A 14119-nucleotide genomic window follows, 5' to 3' on the forward strand; every position below is an offset into this window, starting at 1 on the left:
ACTCCTAACAGCTGATGAGTAGTGAATCTTTTGCATTTTTTGAATTTCAAGGTCAGTTTTAGGACATTGAGCAAGACTAAATTTATCTCATTTACCGACAAGGGTGTCATCCGGTTTATTATTTTACATGCCAAACCTTTTAAGTACCTTATCGATGTAATTCTTTTGTGACAATCCAAGAGTACCCTAATATTGATCTCGATATATCTGGACTCCTAAGACAAAAGAAGCATCACCAAGATATTTCATTTCAAATTACTTAGACAAAAATCTCTTGGTTTCATGTAAAAAACCTACATCATTCATGGCAAACAAAATGTAATCGATATATAGAACCAGAAATATATGCTTATTCCCATTAAACTTGTGATATACACAATAAAAAACCATATTCATCTAAAAAAACGAACGAGATAACTACTTGATGAAACTTGTTGTATCATTGACGATAAGCTTGCTTAAGTCCATATATGAATTTAGTTAATTTAGAAACTATATCATTTGGATCTCCCGACTCAAAGTTTTCGGTTGCACCATATAAATTGTTTCTTCAATGTTGCCATTTAGAAATGTAGTCTTAACATCCATCTGGTGTAACTCAAGATCAAAATGAGCAACAAGTGCCATGATTGTCCTAAAAAAGTCTTTTAAAACTGGAGAGAAAGTCTCTGTAAAGTTAATGCCTTCATTTTGAGTATTTTCTTTAGCTACAAGACTTGCCTTATACCTTTCCAGATTACCATTTGCATCCCTCTTGGTTTTAAATATCCATTTGCAACCAATTGGTTTTGTACCTTCAGGTAACAAGACAAGTTCCCAAACTTTATTGTCTTGGACAGACTTATACTCTTCTTGCATGGCATTAATCCACTTTTGAGAGTTAATATTTTTATGGCTTGATGAAAGTTGATTGGATCATCTTCCATCATACCATTATCATCCTCATTTTCTTGAAGAAATACAATGTAGTAATCCGAAATAGCATTTATTCTGTGTCTCGTGGATCTCTTTAATGGAACTTGTTCTTGATTTTGTTGAGTTTATTCTTCTGGAACAATTACCTCATCTTGAATAAGGAGTTGTTCAACATTATCTTGTTGAGGTTCTGGATTCATTTCTTGATTAATAGGTATAGAAACCTAAACACCATCAAAAGTGTTAGTAAGAACTAAATAAGAATTCAATTCCTCCTCAAAAGTAATGTTTTTAGCACAAGCGATAGAGCATGTGGTTTAATTCAATGCAAAGAGAAGAACCTTACCAGGGCTTGACATACCGTGAATCCTCTTGAAAGAGAGGGGTTCCTTCGGGAACGTGGACATAGGTGGTGCATGGCTATCGTCAGCTCGTGACGTAAGGTGTTTGGTTAAGTCCTACAATGAGCACAACCCTCGTGTTTAGTTACCATCATTGAGTTTGGAACCCTAAGCAGACTGCCGATGATAAACCAAATGAAGGTAAGGATAACGTCAAGTCATCATACCCCTTATGCCCTGGGTGACATACATTATATAATAGACGGGACAAAGGGTCGTGATCCCATGAGGGTGAGCTAAATTCAAAAACCTGTCCTCAGTTCAGATTATAGGCTAGAACTCACCTGCATGAGGTCGTAATAGTTAGTAATCGCTAGTAATCCATACTGTGGTGAATTCGTTCTTGGGCCTTCTACACACCGCCCGGCACACTATGGGTGCTGGCAATGCCCGAAGTCGTTACCTTAACCGCAAGGAAGGGGATGTCGAAGGCAGGGCTAGTGACTGGAGTGAAGTCATAACAAGGTAGTTGTAGTGGAAGGTGCGGTTAGATTACCTCCTTTTTAGGGAGAGTTAATACTTGTTGGGTATTTTGGTTTGACATTGCTTCACACCCAAAAAGAAATGAGCTACGTCTGAATTAAACTTGGAGATGGAAGCTTTCTTTCGTTTCTCGACAGTGAAGTAAGACCAAGCCCATGAGCTTATTATCCTAGGTTAGAACAATTTGATAGGATCCCCTTTTACGCCTCCAGGTCCCTCCCATATGGCGACATAGGGGCGTAAAAAAATAAGAAAGGGATGGGGAAACCTTATTTCTCCCCCAAACTCAACATCCTAAAAAAAGATTATATTTTCGTCTTAAAAATTTTCTTAATTATGGGATCATAAAACTTATAGCCCCTAGATCACTCAGAATAGTCAACAAAATAACTGCTCAATGTTTTGGAGTCAATTTTATTCTAATGTGGCCTATAAGGCCTTGCCTCAGCGGATATCCCAAAATGTGAAAGTGCTTTAAACTAGGCTTTTGATCTGTCCAAAGCTCATAAGGTGTTTTTACAAATACTTTAGTGGGTAATGTATTTAGAATGTAAACTACTATCTTTAATGCTTCTCCCCAGAGAGACTCAAGTAAGATAAAATGAGCAATCATACTTTTTACCATATCCTTAAGAGTTATATTACGTCTCTCAGCTACACCATTCATACTAGGTGATCGTGGCATGTTGTACTGTCAAACAATACCACATTTCTCTAGGAATTTAGCAAATGGTCATGTACGTTGTTCACCTGAGCCATCATATCTACCGTAGTACTCACCACCACATATGAATTAATTCTAAGACTTCTGTAGATCTATTGGCACCTAATCTCTTATTTCTTGTATGTTTTCCCTTGATACAATCAACACATACATTAAAGTCTGTAAAATCAAAGGACCCCAAAATACCATTAGACACTAAGGGGTTGTTTGTTTTTCTCTTAATGGAACCATTCAACGCTGAATGTTGAACCGTTCAACATTCAACGTGTTTGTTTCGCACCTCTGAATGATTCAGTGCTGACTGATTCAGCAAAACAGTGATGAATGATTCAGCACAGAAGTACATTTTTAATGATTCAGAGCCATTATCAAACATCATGTCACATTCAGAGCTAATTCATATAGAGCCTTTGAATCATTCAGCATTTGAATCATTCAGCGCTTAATCATTCTGAAGTAAACAAACAGCCCCTAAGCGCTCAATTATACCTTTTGAGATGTGAAAAAGGTGCTTATGCCATAATGATGTTGACTTTTCCTTATTTAATTTTTGTTTAGTACCACATGATTCCACGTGCAAGGTTTCATTATATGATGCAATTGTATCTAGCAAGTAAAGGTTATCATACATATTTAAATAACCATTTCCAACAACATTTGAATTTAAAGAAAAAAGTAAATTGATTGTTTCCAAATGAAAATTAATATCCAGATTTGTCTAATAAAGAAACAGTAACCAAATTCCACCTAAAAGATAGTACAACGAAAGTGTCTTTTAACCAAATAATAACCAGTTCCTAATAACAACCTAAAATTTCCAATTGCTTCCACCTTTACCGATTTTCCATAGCCCACAAAAATGTATCTTTTACCATCATTTGGCTTTTGGTAGTTCAGGAAACTCTGCATAGAAATACAGAACCAGAATCTGCCCACCAAGTATTTCTAGGTATTGAAGTTAAATTAACCTCATAACAAACCAAAGTAAGAATCACACCATTCTTTGCATGCCAAGCGTGATATTTAGTACAATCTTTCTTTACGTGTCTAGACTTATTACAAAATAAACAACTTTATTTATCCTATTTTTGTTCCTTTTGAGTTGGACCCTAAATAGCTTCATTTTTTTCTTTTTCTTTTTCTTGCCATTATTTTTAAATGCATAGGCCAAATGAAAACTTTCAGTTTTATCTTACTTCAACCTTTCTTCCTCTTGACCACAATGAGATATGATCTCATTTAGAGTCCATTTCTTCTTTTGGCAGTTGTAACTGATTTCAAATTGGTTAAACTACGGAAGAAACGATACCAAAACCATAAGAACGAGTAGATCTTCAAAAAGCTCGATATTAAGTGTCTTAAGTTCTGAAGCAATATGGAACATTCCCATAATGTACTCCCTCACATTTCCTTGACTTTTATACTTTATAGACATCAAAGAAGTCATAAGCGATGTAATCTCAACCTTATCGTTTTTAGCAAAACGTTTCTCAATTTCTTCAAGGAAAACCTTAGCCTTAGTAATCTATTCAGATTCTGTGTCCCTAAAGGCTTCCAGAGTGTTGTGTTTCACGATCATCAAACTCATGAGATTTGAACGATCCCACTTATCAAAATCCCTTTTTAGCATTAGAGTTGCTTTCTACAATGAGAGGTGCAAGTTGTTCTTCCCTTAATGCAAGGAATGTCCATACAACCAAGCATTATAAGTAAGTGCCTTTTTCATCCCTTGAAATTTGTCCCATTAAGCATGAGAATAGAATTGATATTAGCATAAATTGTGGCAGCAGAAGAACTAGTTGAACAAAAAATAAGCAACAAGCTCGCATAAGCAAACAATAAATTCGAAATAATGGTTAATTCCCATCACAAGGTACCAAACACTACATTAATATCAAGTCTTTGGATAGTAATACTATCAGTAAACGATACTATTGTTGTAATAATCAAACATTGACAATAAGTTATGTCGAACAAAAGACTAATCTTTGGATTAATGTAATGCTCACATAAAAATATCTTATAATTGTCACATGTTTATTACCACATGTGTTACTTGAAATCCGACTAAATATTAATTTTCTTTTGAACCAATTAATAAATTCATGAATTACAAGAATACATAAGCATCTTGATATTTTAGATAAATTAATTTATGCAAAAGAGGTCACTTTGATAACATTTTATTTCAACAAATCTACTAAAATACCAGACATAGCCAAATTACGAATTTATTTATTCCTGGATATTCTCCTTAATAACCGAGGATCAAAACTAAAAATTTTAATCAACCCAAATTTAATATATATATTTTAAATTAAATATATATTCACAAATCAAATAAAATCAAGAATTAAATCAATTCAATTTTCATGCGCACAAATAAAAATAATTATCGAAGCAATGCGCAAAATTCAATGCAATTACAGAAGAAATAGTAGAATCATGAATTGAAACAATGAAATAAAGGCATGCAAAATTACCAAGGTAACCATCAATACGTGACCATGCTCAATATTAAAAAATTAAAAACAATTTGAATAATTCCATACGCAAGGAATCAATTATTGGAAATCACCGAAACTAATCTAAGCATGAATTGACCGAGAAAAGAAAAAGAAATCGATTCATCATCTTTGTAGTTAGGTCAAGAAAAACTCTTTGATCTAATACAATAATACAAGAAAGGCCGTCTCATAAGTATTGATTAGTAGAATTTTTTTTTTTTATCAATTTCTAATATTATCAACTACTCTTACTTGTTACTAGACGGCTACCCATTTCCTAAAAAAAGGGGAAAAAGGATGGCTTACAACAGAAAGCAAAACCCCTTGTGCAACTACAAAAAAAAGTAAGTTTTAGATTTCACATCTAATTAATTGCGAAAATATGAAAATTTCCTTCATGAATTATTATAAATTAATTCGTTGGATTCACGGGTTACCTGATCTCTCGTTTCTACGCCCAAACCAATAATAGAACCCTTATATCATATATTCGAAACTTAATCAATTATGCGAAATCAACAAACAGACATAGATTACTATTACGAGGGAAATTGAATTGTTTAATGTGCATCAATTCAATATGTAAACTAAAGAAAAACAAATCTTGTTAAAAGATTGAAATACATTATCACGCAGTATCCCACCGCGAAACTGAGCTTATCCCACAATTTTCTTTTAACAATATCGTAACCGGTTTTCGCCCGGGCACGAATTTTGTATTTATTTGGCGGGAAAAGTGATGTGAATAAATAGTTTTTTTAAAATAATTTGGGAGTCGCCATCGGCCTTTTGGGTTAGGTAGGTCGAATACCTAAAAATTATCTTTTAAAAGAGTTTTAAGAAAACATCAGTTAAAAGATGAACTGATCTGCGTTTATAACCAAAAATTCGTTCTTTTTAATAATAAAAAGGGATTCGTGGTCGGTTACGTTTAGGGAAGGATTAGCACCCCTACAAAGTCCCAAAATTGGTACTTTTTAATTATAAATTCTCTATTATTGGAAATTTAAAAATTTAAAGATATATTTAATTCATAATTCTATTACTTCAAATAATTTTAAGAAAATATATTAATATACATAAATAAGATATTTACTTATTCAGAAATATCAGAAAAGAGCTTCTAGGTGCTTTAAGACAGCTCTTTTCTTTGATATTAAAAAATAAATAAATATTTAAAATATTTTATTTTGATATAGTAAGATATTTATTTATTCAAAAATATCAGAAAAGAGCTTCTAGGTACCTTAAGACAGCTCTTTTCTTTGATATTGAAAAATAAATAAATAACCAAAACATTTTCTTAAAATAAAAATTTATTTTAATAAGATATTTATTTATTTAAAAATATCAGAAAATGGCTTCTAGGTACCTTAAGACAACTCTTTTCTTCGATATTAATAAATATTAATATAATAATTTAAATAAAATTAAATTATAATTTTTCATAATATTTAATTTTAAAATACAGAATAGGACATCCAGTTGTATTAAGACTGCCCTTTTCTTCGATATTGAAAAATAAATAAATAAATATTAAAATATGATAAAAATAATTTATGTAAAAAAAATATAATTTATTATTTATTATATATATTTATATGACTATATAATAATAATAAAAATAATATTTAAATATATAAACAAGTAAAATTAAAACAATAAAAATACAATTAGAACTATATATTTAAAAGAAGTAAAATAAATGAAATTATTTAAAATTAGTTACTAAATTATAATAAAATTAAAATTAAATACCTAATTCATAATTAATTATTTAAAATTATAGGGATTAAACATGCCATTTTCCTTATTTGGTGACTAAAATGTAATTATATAAAATTTGAATATCAGATTAAAATAAATTAAAAATATATACTCATGATTAAAATATTATTTATTAAAATTAAAGGATTAAATCAGTAATTTATCTAAAATATTTATAATTACGGTTAAGGGCTAAAATATAAATAAATAAAATTTAGAGACCAAATTAAAAGGATTATAAATTTAATTTAGTGACTAAAATGTAAGAATTACAAGTTAAAGGACTGCGGACGGGATTTAACCCTTAGTTAATTACACAAATACCCTCCTCGAAACGACGTCGTTCGGGAAGGGCTATTTAAAGCCCAAAACCGGCTGGCCCGAAGGGCCAGCTCTCATTTCCTTTATTTCCTCTCTCTCTCTTCTGAGAGAGAATTCAAAATTCTCTCGCTTCTCTCTAAAACAGAGAGAAGCGACCGGCCGGCAGCCGTTCGCCGGCGTTGATCCCGTCGCCGGCCACCGCATTCGGTGGCCGGAAAATTTCTTTTTACACTAAAACGTAGATCGGACCGTCCTAATGACGGTTCCGGTGCTATTTTCTCTTAAATAGCTCCCGATCGGAGCAAATAATGTACTTCTCGATCCCTGACTTTGACTTTAACATTCAATTTCTCTGATTTTTTTGGGGTGTAATTTAGCTCTTGACTTTTGTTGAGTTACAAGTTGCACCCTGACTTTAACATTGAGTTGCAGTTTGCTCCATGACTATTTTTTTATATAATTTTAAAATAATAATTAATTTTTTTTATTTTTGATTAATAAGTAAAAAATGTTAAGGTTAATATTTAAAATTTTAATTTAATAAAAAATAAAAAATAGTTAAGGATAAATTTATATTAAAAAGATCAGGAGCCAAATTACATTATTAAACCCAAAATAGAGGCTAAATTATAGATCAAATAAAAGTCGTAGATCAAATTGCACCCAACAAAAATTGAGGAACCAGTTTGATTTTTCTTTAAACTTTGGTTAAGTTTAAAATTTAATTTATTACTTGAAAATAAAAAAAAATATTATTTTATTCGAAATTTATAGCTCAGTCATTAATACTGTTAATATTTATACCAAAAATGTATTTTAAATGAATTTTTAATTAAAAAACCTATTCAATTCACTAAATGTTGCATTTTCTACTTTTTAATAATTAAAAAAAGGGAGGGATTGTTCACGAATCAATTTATTTCAGTGGTTAAAAGAATTGTTGAGGTTCCTAGAGGTGATGGGTACGAGCACCAGTGGTTATAGCATGATGATTGAGTGCTAATTGTCAAATGGTTGAGTCATCTCAGTTCACAAATATAAATATTTTATTATCAATAGGATTAGCTATGACAACATATGCAAGTCATTTTTATAAAGTAGGATGAATATATAATTCCAATGGCCTATATGATTTGCATAAAACAGAAAATTACACATAATTTGAACTGTTCATACTTTTGAGTCTACCTTACGGAATTAGACTGAGTGGATTGTAAATGAGACGAGACATATCGCGAGTTATTCGAGATTGATTTTATAAAAGCTCGATAAATACTCCAATCAAATGGACTCGACTTGAGTTCTTAACGAGCAGAAACAAATTACTTGATACTTGACTCGAAAACTCTTGAACAACTCGAAATATAATATATTAAGAATTTATTTTTAAAAAATAAATTATTAATAATGTTAACATTTATATGTTGATTTTTTTAAACATACAGTAAAATTTTTATGTATTTAAAGTTCAAGTTCGAGTTTAAACCTTCAATTGAGATAAATTTAAGATTTTTTTATCTTTTCGAGCTATTCACGTGCTTCAATTTAGAATTTCGAGTCGAGTTTGAAAATTTTAAACTCGCGAGTTTTCGAGTCGAGCTCAATAATACTCGAACTCGACTCGACTAGTTTACACTCCTAGTCGTACTGTGTTAAAGGTTAAAAAAAAGGATGAGATCATCCCTCACACATGCACTTTCATGTAAAAGTTCACAAGAACGGTTTGACGGGTGCTTCCTGGCAATGGGATCCGAAGAATAGACTCACAACCGTTTGTTTAATCGGGTTTCAAGGGTATTCATTTGACTAATCCCATTGCATCTTCGATATTTGTTTGAACAAGGAGCACCCCAGACGTTGAAGTTGGTCAAGTCGCCTCAAGGAAGTTTCATCCTCTTTTCAATTCTTTCAGTTTTATTTTGGAAATTTAATACCCATTTAATCCACACACAAAAAAACTTAGAAGAGAGATTGCAGGGATACTCATCATTTGAAAACAAATGTATAGTACAACTGGTAGTATTTTTCCAACAGAAAGTGGCTATCATCCAAAGATGGCATAACCTAAGCACACACTAAGTTTAGACCATTCACTGAAGCCTTACAAGTATTTAACATATTACATGTCTCAAACTATCACAAATTATAAAAATATCCTTACCCGGCTACGCTGGAGGGTTAGGGTACACTTTTGGTTTCGGCTTGACTTCGATTTCATTTACACTTCGTACAAAGATGGCATCCGGTTCATGTCTGCACACAAGAAACGGATCAGATATTAGAGGTAGATATGTCTGATATACATAGTTTACTTTGAGGTTTTCATGTTCGATTACAGTGTAGGGGTCTTACGGTTTATCCCCCTCTTCGAACGTGTAACTTGATGCCACAGCCAACAGTCGCCCATCTCTACTGAACGAAAGAGCTGCAACGCTTGTTGGGTACTTCGAATACTGTAAAAGATAATTTGAAAGTAGTGGTAAACTATCTGCATTTTTTCCACTGTAGAATAAAAGTGCAATTCAATCCAGCCACTAACTAACCTGATACAGCCTCTTCTTGTTGTTTCCATCCCACACATTAACAAAACCATCACATCCTCCAGTTGCAAATGTACCATAGCTGAAGATCAAAATTCAAAGAAGATATTATTTTCAAGCTCCCAGAAAGAATCTCTTGAGCACTCAAAAGCATTACCAACAAACTGTAACCTCATGTCTTAAATGCTAAAATGTAGATATTACTAGCAACACAGATTTTACAATTTATTTATTTCTCGGTAGCATTCAAATAAGAGAAAAAAAAAATACCAATGTATCTTGCAGACTTCCAATTTCCCATCACAACATGTGTATCTAATTTTCAAATTACTAATTGTCATCTGTCCATATCAGCTACTCATACAAACAGCCAAAATACTCTCAGGCAATATGCCTTTATTATAATTAAGGACAACGCCAACATGCTACATCATATAGGCAATATGCTATCTTAGCATATATAAGAAATTGAAGACTTGTGTCGTAAACTTACACAGGATGAAATGCAATGGCATTTACTGGATATACAATGTCCCGGCCAGCCTCAGATTTCCGATGGCACTTAAAGGCATATCTACAGATTATCCAGAATAGCCATTAATTGAAGCAAAAAGAAATTAAAAACAGGTAGGATCAGCAGAAGAACAGTTCCAAAGTTTATGTTATACACATAGGGAGCATAACAACAAGGTATACTTCTAAAAGGAAAAGAATTATACATACTTTTTAGCTTGACTGGCCTCTGAAAGATCAAAGAACTCCATCGCCACCCGACCTTCAACTGAACTAAGAGCATATCCTACATAAACTTGTCTAATGAGAAGAAATTTTACCAAGTAGAATGAATGGAGTACACGTCTAAAACTCTAACCCTTCATTTAAATATTATTACTTTTAGAGGTTATGACTAGTACCTGTTCCGTTTGGATAACATCTCACACACCTAGTTTGATATTTCAATGAAGATTCCCTTCGTTGTTCAGGTTGCGACATATTTCGCAAGTCGTAAACATTTACATGTCTTCCTGCAGTTGCCACAACTAAGCGATTCCCAACAAGAGATAACGAGTAAACTCGCTCAGGCTGCGGGTATGTGCCAACAAGAGTTTTCTCCTGGCCACTTGCTCCTCTTGGGTCCCAACATTTCAAGGTTTTGTCCCAACTGCCTGTGATAACTTGTCCTGTAACAGACAGAATGGAACTTTAAGAAACCAGATATCTTCTTAAATAGAACAAAAAGCTCCCAATACCATGTATAGTACATTTCCCCAAGCTGCAATTCATATCACTGGCATGACACTATTCTAACCCTCAAAACTTAAAAGTTAACTCATAAACAATGAGATTGATGTAAAATTTATGGCTAAAAATCATTGAATTATGATTCAGCTAGCGTCAATCCCTCCAGAGGCAGAAACATTCGGGAAACTGTGTTGAGCTTCGGGAAAACACTTGAAATTCGCACTAAATGAAACCAATGAATTAAATGAGAGAAGAAGATTTGTTATTTCAACCAACCTGCTGCATAAGAGTACTCTATACAACGCACAGGAGCATCATGTCTACCTAAAATATCCTCCTTTCCATGGCTGAACACTATCCTGCAAAGCTAAGAGCTCAAGTTTAAGCTTGATTCCAAAATTCATTTTACCGAACATTCTCGAGAACCAAACAGAAAAAAAAAACAAAGGCAAAATTCAAAGCTAAATTAACTAACCTCCTAACGGTATTATCAGCACTGGCACTAAACCCAGAGGAGTCATCATGGAAGCAACAATCGAGCACGGGCCCACCGTGCATGAACTCTCCTCGCAAAGAGTCAGCGCTTGCATCATACAATCTCACAGTCTATTATAAAAACAATCTGTTAGTTGGAAATTAAAGGAAACTTGAAAATTTTAAAGGTAATTGATGGTGAGGGAAAACCTTATCCCATGAGGAGACGAGTAGGTGATCGCTGTGGTTAGAGAATCGAAGGTTCGAGATCCCGTCCGTCGGAGGATTGGAGAGCTCGCGTCCCGGTGCCGGAGGCGGGTGGGCAGATGTCATTGCTTTATTGGGCCGTTGGAAAGGTAAATCGACTGACTAGAGACAGATTTTAGGGTTTTCAGAGTGCAGTGTGTGGGAATGAGATTTGAAAATAAACAAGAAATAAATAATAATTGTATATTTTTACAAAAAGGTTTAACTGCATGGTTAATAACTTATGTTTGGGTTTTGTTCACTTTTGGTCACTGATTTCAAAATACATACGATATGGTCACTTATATTTTTATTTAAATAATTTGGTCACCCAGAGTTAACTGCCGTTAACCGCAGTTAAATATTTTGATATATTTACACATTTGGTCACTATTAGTTAGATATTTTCTCAATTTAATCATACTTTTAATAAATTAAAATAAATTATATATTTTTAAACAAAAATAAAAATAAATTATTTTAAATTAAGTTAATAGTAAAATATATTTAATAAGTTAATAAAATATATTTTAAGTTAATATATATAAAATTATATTATATATAATTTGGGTAACGGGTACTCGGTTCATATTTTTTTTATTTTTCTTTAAATTATATTATTTTTTAAAATATATATATAAAAAAATTCTAAAATTTAAAAAATTTAAATTACATAATTAAAATAAAATTTATTAAAATTTAAAATAAAGAAATATAACTAAATTTAAAATATTTTAAAGTTAAAATAAATATTTTAAAAAATAATTTAGAACGCTAATGTGAAATAATTTAAGAAATTAAGAATTTAGAACGTTATGGTGTCAAATTTTAAGAAATTAATATTTTATAATGTTATAGTGAAATAATTTGAGGATTATGAATTAGGTTCAAAACATGCAAACCATTTCGTTAAAAGCCAAGTAGAAGGCGGGTAAAATCCATGCATGAGAGATGCATGGATCACTACAAGAAAAATACCCTTTAATGACGCGCATTGCACGTCATCTATTGGTGCGGATGACACACAAATGCTTGTCGTTGAAGCCACCGACATGAATTTTTTATGACGCGCAATTGTGTGTCATAAATCTATGACGCGCATTTATGACGCGCATGTATGACTTACATTGCGCGTCATTGAAGCCCCCGTCATAAATTAATATGACACACATTTGTGCGTCATAAATTTATGACACGCATGTATGACTTACATTGCGCGTCATTGAAGCCCCCGTCATAAATTAAGATGACACACATTTGTGCGTCATAAATTTATGACACGCATGTATGACTAACATTGCGCGTCATTGAAGCCCCCGTCATAAATCTGCTTGACATACATTTGTGTGTCATAAATTTATGACACGCATATATGACTTACATTGCGTGTCATTGAAACACACATCATTTAAAAAGACGACAAATGTTCGTGTGTCTTAATTGTATTTCAGAAATTATATATATATATATATATATATATATATTGACATAATAGAGGTAAGTGAATCAATAAAGTAGCCAAACTCGAAAGAAAAATCATTATTGATGGTCCAAGACCATACATATTGATAGATAGAACTTCCATTTATTTGCTGAATAGACAGATCGACCGAAAAAATCATAACTACACTTAACAATAAAATATTGGAAAAAGCCCACATACGACGAAGATTTTTTGTTGCTGTCGGAAAAAGTTGGAGTCCCATTCCTATTAAAATAGGAATAGGAAGTGGCACAAAAGGTATGATCCATGAATATTGATATGCATGCTCCATATAGATATATATATAAGTACAAATATATATATATATATATATATATATATATATATATATATATATATGTAGAATGACAAATAATCAAACTAAATCACATTGAATGCCTCATAATACTAAATATATGTACCATATTATATATAAGCAATCCATTTGCATACAATATATTCACATTAAGTTATCAAAAATATTGTATTAATCATATGTCGATACAAAATATCAAGGCATAATAAAGTTTGCCACATAAGATACCCATTCTTTGTGAATATCATCAATGTCATCATCCGTATATTCTTCTTTCCCATCACCAACCTAAGTAAAAAATATGAAATAAGTATATAATTTATAGTTATTTTAAGTGAAGTATATAATGAAATATTAAAGAGTACTAAAATGACCAATTTTACATATGCATTCTTTGAAGCATAATAACATTATGCAAAGTCATAAAATCAATATCATTATAAAAATTCCAACTTTGTTTACAACAATATCATCACAAATAATAACCACAAGAGAGTCCCTGTTACGTCTATAGTACTTGACAAAATCAAATTTTGGATTTTAAGTGCTAGTACGTGTCAAATGCTTTCACAACTCCACCGAACATTTCAAATTGTTCCTTTAGACATTGATTCATATATCGACAAATAGTATCGATTGCCACATGCTTAAAACATGTAATTAGATTCAAGAATTCACTCATTACTTACAACAGAATCTA

At 31.9% G+C, this 14119-nt stretch overlaps 1 protein-coding gene across 1 annotated transcript; it reads right to left on the minus strand.

The window, feature by feature from the left end:
* Nucleotides 1-9085: 9085 nt before the first annotated feature.
* On the minus strand, nucleotides 9086-11770 carry LOC120204923 (mitotic checkpoint protein BUB3.2). Its single transcript, XM_039204912.1, has 9 exons — nucleotides 11585-11770; nucleotides 11376-11506; nucleotides 11177-11259; nucleotides 10573-10839; nucleotides 10382-10457; nucleotides 10152-10232; nucleotides 9662-9740; nucleotides 9471-9571; nucleotides 9086-9371 (listed from the first exon to the last, which is right to left on the minus strand). The coding sequence occupies exons 1-9, from the start codon at nucleotides 11705-11707 to the stop codon at nucleotides 9284-9286; spliced, it is 1029 nt and encodes a 342-aa protein (XP_039060843.1). The 5' UTR covers nucleotides 11708-11770; the 3' UTR covers nucleotides 9086-9283.
* Between the last annotated feature and the right edge of the window lie 2349 nt (nucleotides 11771-14119).

This window comes from Hibiscus syriacus, unplaced genomic scaffold (genome assembly GCF_006381635.1).
Source record: "Hibiscus syriacus cultivar Baekdansim isolate YM2019G1 unplaced genomic scaffold, ASM638163v2 tig00011761_pilon, whole genome shotgun sequence".
Classification (NCBI taxonomy): domain Eukaryota; kingdom Viridiplantae; phylum Streptophyta; class Magnoliopsida; order Malvales; family Malvaceae; genus Hibiscus; species Hibiscus syriacus.